Source organism: Syngnathus floridae, chromosome 15 (genome assembly GCF_059516105.1).
Source record: "Syngnathus floridae isolate MCC-2025c chromosome 15, RoL_Sflo_1.0, whole genome shotgun sequence".
NCBI lineage: Eukaryota > Metazoa > Chordata > Actinopteri > Syngnathiformes > Syngnathidae > Syngnathus > Syngnathus floridae.
Window position 1 is genome coordinate 4,882,384 of NC_142427.1, and position 14,545 is coordinate 4,896,928.

General features: G+C 42.5%; 2 protein-coding genes across 4 annotated transcripts; both read left to right on the forward strand.

Annotated features, from left to right (window-relative positions):
• Positions 1–289: 289 nt before the first annotated feature.
• LOC148385974 (protocadherin gamma-C3-like) lies at positions 290–4,796 on the forward strand. The gene is made up of 4 exons (XM_088399514.1): positions 290–2,965; positions 3,634–3,695; positions 3,787–3,899; positions 3,968–4,796. The coding sequence occupies exons 1-4, from the start codon at positions 434–436 to the stop codon at positions 4,249–4,251; spliced, it is 2,991 nt and encodes a 996-aa protein (XP_088255640.1). The 5' UTR covers positions 290–433; the 3' UTR covers positions 4,252–4,796.
• A 718-nt stretch (positions 4,797–5,514) lies between these two features.
• On the forward strand, positions 5,515–11,531 carry LOC148385975 (protocadherin alpha-C2-like). Of its 3 annotated transcripts, none has more exons than XM_088399434.1 (3): positions 5,515–8,097; positions 8,622–8,658; positions 9,225–11,531. In XM_088399434.1, the coding sequence occupies exons 1-2, from the start codon at positions 5,650–5,652 to the stop codon at positions 8,631–8,633; spliced, it is 2,460 nt and encodes an 819-aa protein (XP_088255560.1). In that variant the 5' UTR covers positions 5,515–5,649; the 3' UTR covers positions 8,634–8,658; positions 9,225–11,531. The 3 variants fall into 3 exon arrangements, with proteins under 3 accessions (XP_088255560.1, XP_088255561.1, XP_088255559.1); XM_088399435.1 differs by having other exon boundaries at positions 9,228–11,531; XM_088399433.1 differs by lacking the exon at positions 8,622–8,658.
• Positions 11,532–14,545: the final 3,014 nt, after the last annotated feature.

Below are 14,545 nucleotides of genomic sequence, written 5' to 3' on the forward strand. Positions count from 1 at the left end.
GCAGTTTTTTTTTTGCATTGTATTCAGACTTCTCAGAATCAGAATTATAATTATACATATAGTTACAATGAATGTAATTGCTTTTATAACTTGAATGGTGGAATTTTCAAACCTTGGGACTGTGACATGAGTTGGACCGGGCTATAATAGGCAGTAGAGATCCAAGCAGATGTCATTTTGCCCCCAAAAGAAACAGTGAGGGCCAATGATACGAGGGTGCGCGCACACACGCACGCACACACTAATCTGCGCAAGCCCTCCTGTGAGTCCGCCCCCCCCCCCTTTCTTTTCTCTTTTCTCCTTGCTCTCAGGCAGACAGGAGCCGCATCAGTCCCACCAATGTCAAGTTTTTCATTGTTTGCCCTCCAAACTGCATTGTGCGCAATTTGGCCTCAGCGTCAAGTTTTGATGGGAGTTGAGAGCCAGCCTCCAAATGGACGCACAAGAGGTGAATAGGAGAAAGGTGTGCGTCAAATGGTCCATACTTTGTGGTTTTGCCTTGATTGTCTGTTTGTTGGACTCGGCATGTGGACAGATCCGCTACTCCATCCCAGAGGAGCTGGAACATGGCGCCTTTGTGGGAAACATAGCCGAGGACTTGGGTTTGGATTTGGATAAACTCTCTGCGCGAAGATTTCGCATCGTTTCCGGTACGAGGAGGCAGTACGTGGAGGTAAATTTGGAAAACGGAGTTTTATTTGTAAACGAGAGACTAGATCGCGAAGAACTGTGCGAGCAGAGTTTGGCGTGCTCTTTTCATTTGCAAGTGGTCATCGAAAACCCTCTGGAGCTGTACAGAGTTGAGGTAGAAATTCTGGACGTGAATGACAACTCCCCGAGCTTTCCGTGGACCGAATTTAATCTAGACATTTCGGAATCTGCATTACCGGGATCTCGCTTCCCACTCGAGAGCGCGCAAGATTTGGACGTGGGTTCCAACTCGTTGCGCACTTATTTGCTGAGCGTCAATGAGCATTTCACTTTGGACATCCAGACAAGAAGTGACGGCAGTAAATTCGCCGAACTCGTTCTCCAAAACCCGTTGGACCGGGAGCATCAGAGCGCGCACCAGATGGTTCTGACAGCGGTGGACGGAGGTTCTCCAGAGAAGTCCGGAACTGCGCAAATTGACATCACTGTTTTAGACGCCAATGATAACGCGCCAGTGTTCGATCAATCTTTCTATCGAGTAAGGCTGGCGGAAAACGCAGCAAAGGGTGCAGTTGTCATCAAACTCAACGCCTCCGACTTGGATGAAGGAACCAACGCAGACATCACCTATTCTTTCAGCGGGCACGCACCCATCAAAGTGCGCCAGCTTTTCGTAGTAGACGCGCGCACGGGGGAAATCAAAGTCAAAGGGTTGATCGATTATGAAAAAGCAAGGATGCATGAAATTTACATCCAGGCAAAGGACAAAGGTCCTTCCGCTGTCGCAGTCCACTGCAAGGTGCTGGTGAACGTCTTGGATCGGAACGACAACCTCCCAGAGGTCATTCTGACGTCCGTGTCCACGCCTGTTCACGAGGACGCGCCCCCTGGCACTGTTATTGCTGTCATCAGCGTCACGGACAAGGACTCAGGGGAAAACGGCAACGTGGACTGTGAGATCCCAAATCTGATCCCCTTCCAGCTGCACTCTTCTTTTAAAAACTACTACACGTTGGTGACAAGTGATTTTCTAGACAGGGAAACAGTAGCAGAATATAACATTACTCTGACTGCAAGAGATATGGGCTCTCCGCCTTTATTTACAAGGAAAACCATTGTGGTCCAAGTGTCTGATGTGAATGATAATGCGCCTCTATTCAAACAACCCGCTTATACTGTCTACTTGACGGAGAATAATGCACCGGGGGCCTCCATCTGCTCTGTGACGGCACAGGACCCAGACTATGGCCAGAATGCATACCTGTCCTATTCGATTATAGAAGTTGACGTTCAAGGGATGCCCGCCTCCACATACGTCTCTATCAACTCAGATAATGGCAATATTTACGCCCTCCGGTCGTTTGACCACGAGCAGTTAAAAAACTTTAAAATCACAGTGCGAGCTCAAGATGCTGGGTTCCCACCTTTAATCAGCAACGTGTCAGTGACGATATTTATTTTGGATCAAAATGACAACGCACCTGTCATTGTGTCACCTCTTCCTCAAAATGGGACACCCCCGGTTGAAGCAGTGCCAAGATCTGTGGATGCTGGCTTCCTGATCACCAAAATACGGGCGGTGGACGCCGACGGGGGGCAGAACTCACGCCTTTTTTACCAAATGCTTCAAGCGACTGATCCAAGTTTGTTCAGCGTGGCTTTATACACAGGAGAAATTAGGACAATACGACAGTTAGTAGAGAAAGACCCCACAAGGCACAGATTGGTCATTCTGGTGAAGGACAATGGCCAAGTCCCCCTCTCGGCCACGGTTTCCATCATTCTGTCAGTGGTTGACAGCCTGCCAGGATCTCAGCCCGATTCGGGTGACCTGTCACCGAGCCCCCGTCACAGCTCCAACTTTAGCCTCTACTTAATCGTGGCTCTCGGCGCCATCTCCTTCACATTTCTAGTGGCTATCATCGTCATTGTTACAGTGAGGAAGCTGAAGGACAGCGTGTCCGACAAAGAGTCCAACTTTCCCCCCACCAACATCTGCTGCTGCTGCTGTCGCTCTGTGTCACCCGGCAACACCACCGACACCTTCAAAAAGTCCAATTTGAACATCAGAATGCCAACAGACTCATTCGGGTGCACAGAGGCGAACAGCAACGGCGCGCTCCCGCAAGCCTACTGCTACAAGATGTGTCTGACGCCAGAATCCTCCAAAAGCGACTTCATGTTCCTTAAACCATGCAGTCCAGTGTTGTCTATTCGACAGAACAATGCCAAGAACACAGACTACCTGACATCTGGTTGGAGCGGACTGGACCGTAATGATCTGGCCAACAACAGAACTTCAACTCAGAAAGAGGTAAAGCACACAAAATACATTTATAATGATGTGATTAAACAAAGTGGGGCATGAAAAAAATACGTAGCTTCTAATTTACACATTATATACAGTACACAGTAGATGTTGAACTTTGATTTGTGTAAATCATGAGTAGGATGCATCACAATGTGGAGGTGCCCCTGATGAGCCGCTAAGTTTGCAATCACGTTCATGATTTATTCCATTAGTCATTTCATGCACCCCAAGTGGTGTGATAGTTCACACCAAATCAATTTGTCTCTCATTACTTCATAATGATCTCATTAGGGTTTGCTTTCTCTGACTCCTCAGGCGTATTCGGCAAATTACAAACCTGTGAATTTTTTTTTTTTTTTTTCAACTCTGTTCCGGAGCCGATTACTACCAAATCCTTATTTACATATTTGTAGTAGGGGGTGCAGCCACAAAATTAGCATAATTTGAACATTTTTGTTTTACTCTTACTCAGTCAATGGTATGACAGCTATGTTAATTAGCTGGATGATAATTGCATGTCGAAGAAGGACTTTTTTTTTTTTCAGCAAGTTACAGAGCCATTGAATGTCAAGATAAACAAAGAAGAAAAGGGCACACCAGTCAAGCAGAAAACACATTTGCTCTACTTGAGTGACTTATTGATTTGCATTTGCTGTGTTTCATCCACGCAGCTAAAGTATTCCAGCAAGGACTGGACCTGGACCAAGAATCAACGCAATTCAGCATACAAGAGGTGAATAGGTCAAAAGACGACAGACAGTGCGTGCAAGTGCCAATGTGCACTGCATGCAGATGATACCAAAGTTGTATTTTTATTTCTACAGGTATAGTTCTGGAAATATGGAAGGCACACTAGCTCGTTCACAGCAGTACAGTGCTGATGAGTATTTCTGCTCTGTGGCACCACAGTACTGGACTTGGGGAAACCGTATAAGTGGTGAGTGTCCCTTCTTAGTCATGTAAGTGCAGCCATACAATTGTCATCCTCAATGCTCATTTTCGCAGACTGCAAGATGTCTCTTCAAGATGAAAGCGATCCTAACTTCAACTGGACTTCAAAGTACACACAGCCTCAGTCCGAGGCACTGGACTACCAGCACAACGTGTACGTTCCCTCAGAGGCGTCAGACTACCAGCACAATGTGTACATTCCCGGCACCACATCTGGCTACAGCACACTCAAGCTTGCACCTCGAGGTGACCTAGATGTCTACAACACGTTTTCTACTTTTGGGAAGAAAAAGAAATTAATCTCTAAATATGAACAGAGCAGTAGCGGTTTTGAATAAGACACCGACCTTTCTGGTCATGCTGTGTATGATATATTTGTACCTAATGAGTCGCTTCTCTTAAAAACAATTGTACAGTTGCTGTAGTTACAAGAAAAGAGGCTTATATTAGGGCTTACTTGAAAAAAAAATTGTTTTCCCAGTTAGTGTCCAAAACCTACAGCCCCAAATTGATTGATATTAATATCAACAGAAACTGCTGACTCCGCAAGGAGTGTTGTTTTTGGTGGAAAAGTGGTGTCTTAATTTCTCTGAGTAGTTTTGACTGTTATTTTTCATCTCACACACAAATAATTATACAATTCAAATGGTGATGATCCTCCTGTGGCTTTTAGGCTTGCTAGATAAAAATTGTTTGTTAGAAAATACAATACAAAATGACTTATAAATGTGTTCTAAAATCCAGATTGTCATATCGTCTGTATTTAGTCTCCATGATTCATCATTCTCGTCATACGTGTTCATATACAGTAGAAATGTTCACTTTGTACAAAGTGTGTTGTATAGCATATATATTCTATTAATAAAATTCACATTCAACCTTGCGTGTGATGTTTTACATGCAATACTTTTACTTTTTCTAAGCCTGACACCGTAAGTAGTGTGATCGATCATTTCGCCACTGCCAATAACAAAAGCTCAGTGCAGTGCATCACTCACTCTGCAGAGGAGCTAATCGGCTGCAACCTCATCATGGCCATGTGCTCCTCCAGATGCAAAAAGGTTGTGGCCGAGCCCTCCCGATGTGGCCAGAATGTTTCTGTAATACCTAAATATGTCACTAGATGGAAGCACAATATAGGCAAACATGCCCCAGAATCTCTCATCAAAATCATCCCCGCTGTTGAGCTTTAGCGCTCATGCAGGCACACGCAATGACAAAGAACTAATGGTTGCCATGGTTACCTCAAAAGAAAACTCAATTTAATATACTGTGTGCTTTATCTTGATTAGTGGTTTTAAGTGGGAGGTTATATGGTTCTCAGTGAGCGCAGCGCTCATTAGTGCTTGCAGTCGGACATATGTGTTTCATTGTTGCTCTAAAAATAAAATACAATTCTGCACTGAAGACAGTCAAATAACTCTTAATTTATTAAATGACTAATTCTATTTTGCGTGTGTTGACGTCACCCAATTACACACACACACTAAATATATTTTGTGATAGGAGTGAATATTGATGCATTTTTGGGTGGTATTTTGTGCCTCCCTCGCCCCCACCCACTTCCTTTTTGTGAGCTGGGCCACCCGAGGCCAGCCTACACAAACGCTGCACACGCCCCTGCTGCTGCATGGACCGCTTGCTGCATCCCCCACGCATGGAGGCAAGAATGACGCCGGCGCTTCCTCGCATCACGACAGCCTGAACATCGGGACAAATTTGCTCAATTGCTATTCATGAAAGGCAGAGTAATGGCTTCTCCCATGGCGCATTCACGGACACAGCTGCTGATGGCTGCTTTTGCATTCAGTGCGTTATGGAGCTCTGTGCTTTCCATCACCCGCTACTCTATTCCGGAGGAGATGGAAGCGGGCTCCTTTGTTGCCAACCTTGCCACAGATTTGGGTCTAGATGTCCGAAGCATGGTGGAACGGAAAGCAAAGCTGGACGTCATTCACAGCAGAAATTACCTTGACATCAACAAAGACACCGGAGAGCTCATCATCCGTGAAAAGATCGACCGGGAGAGCATCTGCATGACTAAAACTGCCTCATGCTTTCTGAAAATGGATGTCATACTAGAAAACCCGATTCGTATTTTTAACATTGAACTGGAGATCATGGACATTAATGACAACGCGCCCGTGTTCCGGAGGAAGACCATTTATTTGGATGTTTCCGAGGCAACCCCTCCTGGTGAGAGATTCTCGTTAACAAATGCTGTAGATGCAGATGTTGGTGCTAATTCAATCAAGACTTACTACCTAAGTGAGAGCAAATACTTTAACATTGACATTCAAACTGGCAGCGATGGCTCCAAATATGTCGATTTGGTTCTTAATGGCAATTTGGACCGAGAGACGGACACGGTGCATAATCTGATTTTAACCGCTATGGATGGCGGGGTTCCTCCTCGATCCGGCACAGCCAGCATTATTATCAATGTCCTCGATATCAATGACAACGCCCCCCTGTTCATTCAGCCGGTATTTGAAGTCAACGTTCCAGAGAATTCCGGCGCAGGAACTGTGGTCATGACCTTAAATGCAACAGATTTGGATGAAGGCACAAACGCACGGTTGTTATATTCTTATACTCTCTACACATCCGAGAAGACGCAGGAGCTCTTCTCGCTGGACCGACATACAGGTGAGATCAAGGTGAAGGGGGCTGTTGATTTTGAGGAGAATCAGAATTTTGAGATGCACATTCAAGCTCAAGATGAAGGGTCAACCCCGCTGTTAGGACACTGCAAAGTGATGGTGTCCATCACCGATTTGAATGACAACTACCCCGAGCTGACCATCAAGTCTCTAAAAAGTGCTGTGGCCGAAAATACCGCCGTGGGGACGCTGATTGCCGTGGTCAGCGTCAGCGACAGGGACTCCGGAGTCAACGGAGAAGTGGAGCTGACTTTAAGTCAGCAGGAAATCTTACCCTTCATCCTCAATCAATCCTCAGAGGGTTACTTTGAGCTCTTGGTTTCAAAGCCCCTTGACAGAGAGCTACAGAGCAAATATGAAATCACGCTGAAGGTGACGGACAAAGGCACGCCGCCGCTAACTGAAAGCGAGACCTTCACTTTAGAGATTCATGATATCAATGACAATGCGCCCACATTTCCTCAGTCATTTTACACGATTCACGTTATGGAAAATAATCTGCCGGGAGCATTGCTGACATCTCTGAGTGCGCTTGACCCTGATCTGAATGAGAACCAGTACTTGGTCTATTTCATTATGGAGAAGGAGATAGTGAACACATCCATGTCAATGCTGTTCTCCATCAATCCAGAAAACGGTGACCTTTATGCCCTGAAGACCTTTGATTTTGAGCGAGAGAGGGAGTATCTTTTCCACATTGAGGCAAGAGACTCGGGGGTCCCCCCGCTGAGCAGCAATGTTACCGTCCATATCATCATTCTGGACCAAAACGACAACACCCCCGTCATAGTGTCACCGTGGCGGGCGCAGGGCTCCGTGGTAGAGCAGGTGATACCGAGATCTACGGATAAGGGACATTTAGTGGCCAAAGTGATCGCCATTGACGCAGACTCTGAACAAAACGGTAGGGTCACATATCAGCTCTTGCAAATCAGTGACACAAGCCTCTTCAGTCTGGATCAATACAACGGCGAGATCCGGACAACCAGAATGTTCAGCTACAGAGACCCCCGGCAACAACGTCTAGTCATTGTCGCAAAAGACAACGGCGACCCCGCTCTCTCCACCACAGTCACTATCAAAATATCCACCGTGGAACACTCCATGGCTTTTTCAGAGACAACAGAGTTGCCGCTGGAGTATGACGTCTTCACTGACCTCAACTTATATTTAGTCATCGGCTTAGGGGCTGTCTCCTTCATGCTGCTCATTACCATCTTGGTTATTATCGTACTCAAGTGTCAAAAACCAAAGCCAAAGCCCATCAAGATACCCCCGGCTAATCGGAACAGTGTGATCAGCAGGAATAGTGTAATCAGCCAGCGGAGCTCCACCATTGCCGACTCCACCTTGATCTCCAGTGACGCCTACTGGTACAGCCTGTTCCTCGCCGAGACCAGGAAAGGCAAAGTGGTTGTGAGACAGCCCATAATTCCCAAAGGAGCTGGTTACTTTGTGTCCAGCATACCCAGGAGCATAGGGCCAAGTGAGACCACAGAGTCCAGAGCATCCACACTGGAGGTACGTATAATGTGCAACATTTTGCCCTCAAATAACTTGTCAAGTTATTGACGTCAACTCAACTGAAAGAGGCAACAAGCAATCACATTGAATAATTAGGTCAAACAAATACACCGCCCCCACGCCTGCACGCACAATGTTCCACTGCTCAATGTCTAATGTAGTATGTAGGTCATTTATCCCAGATGCATATCACAGTAGTGGGTGGTGGAAGCGCGGGGATACTTGAAAGAGCACAGACACGGAGCGCTTCTCGTCAAGGAAAAGATGTGCTAAATGAGCTGTTTGATGCAGGGTGTCTGGCCGTTCACAATTTATGCACACTACTTTTAAGGTCACCACACCTGACTTGAAAGAATCAGTTTCAAAGTCATACTGTCGCTACGGCAACACCTTTATCAACCTTGTGGATTTGTTCGAATTATATTTTTGTCTTCGTAAAAACTGGTGACATGATTCATGTTTTGTATTCTGTTTGACCCTCATACTCATTGTACAACTTGTCTCTTTCTTTTGTTCTTAAGTACTCAAAATGAAAAGAAGTCCATTCTACAACTGGAGGTATGCTGGTTGCTACGTATATATGCCGTAGAAGCACTATTTGTAAAAGACACCTGCATCATTTGACTGACACATTCATTTCAATTCTTTCATCTTTCAAATCCTATGATTGACATTTTGCCAGATGAACCGCGGCTCGTGTTTGTCTACACGGGCGGGACACTGTGCCAATTTAAATGCTCCATTCAAATTGGCCAGGTTCTCCAGTAAGGAAAGCCATCAGCTTACTGCGAGCACAGATTAGAAAGAAATTGGCTGCCGGTCAGGGTCGTGTTGTGCACATCTGGCCGTCCTTAAATCTGGCCAAGCTTGTGTAATGGCCAAAAATCACATTATGATGCCTGCTCATGCATGCTTTGTCCACACTTCTTGATGATATTATACATCAATAGCTATACTCTAAATGAAAATTGTATAAGTTGCCAATGATTTTACTTTTGCCACAATGACTTTTCAATGATGGTGGCAGCTAGTAACCAGTCACAATCCACTGTTGCATGAGTGAGGACTTTTCTGTAATCTTCAGCATGTTCATGTCAGGACTAATTCTGTGTTCTGTCTTTCAGCAGGCAACCAGAAGAGAACTGCCGTGATCTAATCATCTCTTCCTGGCAGTCATTGACTCATACACAGATGTAAAACAGTTTCCTTGAGTCCCTCCAAGCCAACGCTTCTATCCTTAAATCCTCCAAACGTTGTCATGAGCTAGCTAGTCAGATAGATACAGTCTACTTTATTAATCTTGTGAGAGAAGTAATCATCCTCAATGCATTCAACCTCATTATCCCAGAACTTCTATTTTCAGCATGAATCTGCATGATTCTAAAATATGTCTTATTTGGACGAAAAATTGATAACAATATTCCAAACATAGCTGAGTTAGCCTCATGCCATTTCCTTTTCGATGCAACTTAACGGGTTCTGTTGCTGTTGTCTCTTTCGGGACGGAAACAGAAGTGCCGTGTGCAAAACACGCCTAATCAATAAGAGTCAGGGTGAACATGATTCTTCCGATTTGCATAGTGAAATGTATCGGGTAATCTTATTCAGTCATTTAAATGCTGCGTGGTTTCCGTTATTTTTTAATGACATTTTGACTGTTTTATATGAGGAGGTGTTATTTAAATGACACTCCCGCCGTCACCTGGTAATTTGACTTTCTGTCATATTGTAGTAAAAAATGTAAAAATGAAAGATGGGGAAAAGATTCTGTTGGGGGTTTGTGTCTGCGGTCTAACATTTTGAAAGCTTTGAGTATCAAGTGGAGAATTTTTTTAAATAGTCTGACTGGCCATGTATTAGTACTATTTATTCGTATCTTTTTTCATTTTAGAAATACTTGGGATGTGGTTTGAGGGAGCACAAGATCAGTTAAGATTGCCCTCAAATTTGATGTTACATTTGAGGAATGACATAACGAACAAAGATGCGAATGTGGATTTTACATTCAATCATACTGACCCATACTTAACAAAAAATGGCCGTTCATCATTTTTCTATCAATATTATAAGGTGACAAAAAACTGGCAATAAAAATATAAGCTACAAAAAAAAACAAGCAGAAAATGTATATTAATATTTCAATTTTAATAATAAAGCTCTCAATTTATGTAAAGTAGAATATTGAAATCATGGTTGAACCGAAGTCCATGTGAGTTTTATTATTTTTCATTTTATTGATTGTTTGCGTCTTAACTTTTAATGCTGCTTCAGTGGGCTTTTTTCTAAGGGCATTTTGTGTTGCATATGTGTAGCTTAGTGGATTTGATGTTTTGCTATTCTGTAGTTTTTAAATGAGATTAGACAATGCTGTCCTTCATTTGACCTTCATTTGACCTCCATCTAGGCACGTGACTTTCATTTCTCAGAAACAAGTGACTGATCTTATTTGGGTGCTATTAGCGTTAGAGGAAGCGAATCTGGTTCAAATTTCATATCTCAAGTAGCCTACTCAATTAAATATATGCACTTAATGCTGAACAAAAGAGTTGTGAGTTAAGTATTGCAAGATTTTAAAATATGCACAAAACATATTTGAAAAAAAATTATAATGTGTCTGGAATCATGTTCTTATTTTTGCTAATATTACCTACAGGTATTTTATGTGCAATTAATTTTGAAACCACTCACTTCCTAAAGTGTGTAAATGCACATCTGATAAGCTTATCGTGTGCCTTCTGCATTGTGGAAAAAATACAGGGCGTGCGACGAATGAAAAAATTACGAGCAGTATTGTAAATCACCGGGATCTTACCAAACTTTTGACAATGCCAGTTTGAACTGGTGCCGCTGTACATCATAAGCACATTGAAAATATGCTGTGAACCTCAAACGACAAATATAAATCAAATGTTATCATTAGCCAAAGACATATTGTTATCAAATCCATTGATCTGACTAAAATGATTGCGGGAATTTGCTTAGCAAAATTAGAGTTCATACCACAATGTATTGCTCATAGAGTGTCGACATTGATAGATAGTCAGTCTTTTGTTTTCCAGCTAGATGCATTAACTGTAAATGGAAACACTTTATACCTGTGTTTTTTATAAAGTTGACTTTTTTGATATCTTCTGTAAGTTCACTGTGATCTAATGGCACAGGGGTGCTTGTTCTCTCTTGGTGTTGTCGTCAGTTCTCATTTGTGAATTTTGGCGCCGCTTTTGCTTCACCAGTCAGATTGTATAGTACACTTGAGACTTATATCAAATTGATTCAACTTCCATTCCACTTAATGGATCAAAGAGCAACTGGGAGAGAATGGCCTTGCTTTCTTTTCAAGTCCAGTTAATTGTCTGGTTTTGATGTTGCTTATTTGGCTTTAATGTTCTGCTTGATCATGACAATTGGAATAAACTTTTTTTTTTAAATCAGCTTCTTTGTTGCGCCTCTGATGGATGAGAAGGAAGAAAAATGTGAAGTTATCAAAAGTGATTTGTCGGGTGTCAAAGACATTCGTGCTCTCACTGAACACACACGCACACACACAAACACACGCACACACTGACCCAGTTTCTCCGTCAAACCCCGCGCTCATTCTTCGAAACCAAAAAAGGGAGTTGTGCTTCCACTTCATCATACAGCAGCACAAATAAATGCTTTGTCAGGATGTATTAAACCCTAAAGAGCTGTATAGTTACATTGTTTAATCCTTTATTACCATACATGAATTTACGTCTGCAAACTAGAATACGATGCACATGTGGTGAATAAAATGTTACAGCCCTCAGCAGTACTTTGCATGCAATCTACGCTCTTTTTATGATCCAGAGCTGGACTGACTTAGCAACCCAGCTGTGAGGAGCCAGGAGAGTGACTTTGTCTTGCATGCCAGCTTGGTAGCAAGTCCTCAAATAACCCTGCAAGTGGACCACATACTGATCAAACACGAGCAAGTATCATGTTCAGTTTGTACTATGTTGTTGAAGGGATTTACTGTCATTATGTTAGATGGGGAGGATTTGGGGAATCAAGAAAACTCTGTTGTACTCTTATTTTGAAGAATTTGCATGACAACGTGCCTTCTCAAATCTAAATCAGCACTTTATCAATGCAATATTAAATCAATAAGGTGAAACAAAACTGATGTAGTACTGACAAACGGATCAGTTACGCACAGAGACTTACCGAAGCCGCTTGGCTTCAGTATCGGTTTCACTATTTTTTTCCCCCCTGTGGATTAGGTTATTAAAAGATGTAGCTTCTCAGATTTGAACACAAGCGGTTTAACGGATTTCAAACAGATTATGTTATTTGCCAATTTTATATTTTCTCTTTCTAACCCTTAAAAGTGAGCATGGAGTTGTTTCTTCAGTGGACACGGTAATAACAATTGTCTGCAGAGTTGAATCCGCTACCCTTAACACATTGCATGTTAAATTGCTATAAAATGTGTTACGGTCCAGAGTATCTCGAGACAAACTCCCTGCTTAAGGCTGTAGATGGCAACAGTCCATTCAAGACTTTGCACGGGCTGGCATTTGGGCAGAAACATGCTCTCCGGCGCCATCTGTCTGTGCTTTTAAACGCTGAGAGTGTAAAGGATCAGGATGTGCGTGATTCATCCTCTTGTGTCAGCAGAGTCTGGCACTTTCATATTTAATGCAAACACTTGCTATTATTAAACACGTCAAATATTTAACAATGATAGATAAAGGTTATATATGATTATGAAGGCAGCTGTTTGAAAATAGTGACTGGAACTTAAACTGACTTGTTTTTTTACCCTTATCTAGCATAAGAAATAAACACAATGTTTCTAGTATTTTCAATAATGTGCAAATCAGGATTTGGCTATTTAACCCAATTGTGCGAGATATTCCATTCAGCAAGGAGGATAGCTAAAATCCACACAAAATGAGGTCATGAGTCTTATTACCTCGCTTTCCACCATCAATGGAAAGGGACAGTGAAGAGCAATTGAGTTCAGTTCAGCCCGGCTTGGCGTGTTTGAAGAGATAAGTCGGTGACAGCAAAGCTGCAGAAATATATGAACACATTGTCAGTCCCATTTAAAAACACACAGAGCGAGATGGGAAAACAAAGTAAATGTCATGTGAAATGCAACTTTTGTCATGTTGCTTTTATGATACATTATTAAGGCTTGTTTGATGTGGAAAACAGTGCTGAGAATTTCTATTGTGTAATTATTTGATTATTTAAAAGTCTAGGAAGATGCCTCATATACCCAGAGGAACAATGCACTGAAGTGTTTTGATCTCGTGGACACTCTGATGGAGTGCTAGGATAGCGCTAAGTGCAGTGCTGCCTGGTCTCCATCTTGAGTGATGCCTATGGCAGATTATTTATGTGTGTCTGCCCTTGCCAAGGGGTCAGCACTACATTATGATGTTAGCCATTATGTCTTTTGGTTCTCTCAAATAGACACATCAGAACTAAAATTCAGGCAACATGTCGTACACACTATACTTGGACTTTCCATATAAGTAGTTATACTTTTGTGGAAGCAAAAAGTAATACCCGAATGACTTGAGTAAATCAGCTATAAATTTACTGGCCAAGCTACAGTGATCCATTGCTTCTAATGCAGCATTTTTAAAATAACATGTTGAGAGTTCAGTATGGTACATCAAATTTAGGACAGTGATCACAACTGGCACTGCAGCATGCAGCAAACTGCGGTTGTCATGGAAACAAAATGTCCTGATTTTATGCAACAGATCCCAAAACGATTTCTATAAGCAGGAAGGAAGGCTTAGCAACACACCTTTGAACAGGGGAGTCTTGTGAATAGAGAGCTATTTTAGCAATTTTCCATTTTTAGAGGAACGCTATGTCCTACTTTGAGTGACATGTACTTGCTGATGCTCTAAGTGTAGATTTTGCTGTAATTTACTGTTTTACAATCTCCTTGTGATCAATTTAAACATTGCACAAATACTATAACTTCCAAATAACTTGAGGGTAAGATAATGGTAAAATAATATAAAATCTGCAGTAGTCCGCTTGTATGATGGTTATTCGTGGTCTGCTGTCAAAAATAGAAACATTCAACAGTCACAGATAGAGGACATCATGAAATGAAGGTGATAACTTCATTTATTACCCACTGTGACTGTGTAATTCATTTTAATTAATCTAATTAGGTGTACAGGAAGGAACACTGTGTTTTTTGCTTGCTCATAGCGCTAAGGAACTGTCCATGGTGCTGAATGAGATTTTCACTGCTACTTCCTTTAAACGGGGGGTACAACTGATTCTATTAAACACTTGCTGGCCATAGGTAAACATTGTTTATTATTGCAATTTGCAACGTGAGAGTGCACAATGGATAACAACATTTAAGCAAAATCGTCAATATATCCTACTAAATTAGTGCTGTTGCGCTTGTGCTGACATGAAATGAAGACTTTCAGTTTTCCTAATT

Coding starts and splice junctions, on each gene's coding strand:
- LOC148385975 (XM_088399433.1), top strand. CDS start 5,650: ATGAAAGGCAGAGTAATGGCTTCTCCCATGGCGCATTCACGGACACAG. Junction 8,098..9,224: donor CCAGAGCATCCACACTGGAG/GTACGTATAATG, acceptor TCTGTCTTTCAG/CAGGCAACCAGAAGAGAACT.
- LOC148385974 (XM_088399514.1), top strand. CDS start 434: ATGGACGCACAAGAGGTGAATAGGAGAAAGGTGTGCGTCAAATGGTCC. Junction 2,966..3,633: donor GAACTTCAACTCAGAAAGAG/GTAAAGCACACA, acceptor TCATCCACGCAG/CTAAAGTATTCCAGCAAGGA. Junction 3,696..3,786: donor CGCAATTCAGCATACAAGAG/GTGAATAGGTCA, acceptor TTATTTCTACAG/GTATAGTTCTGGAAATATGG.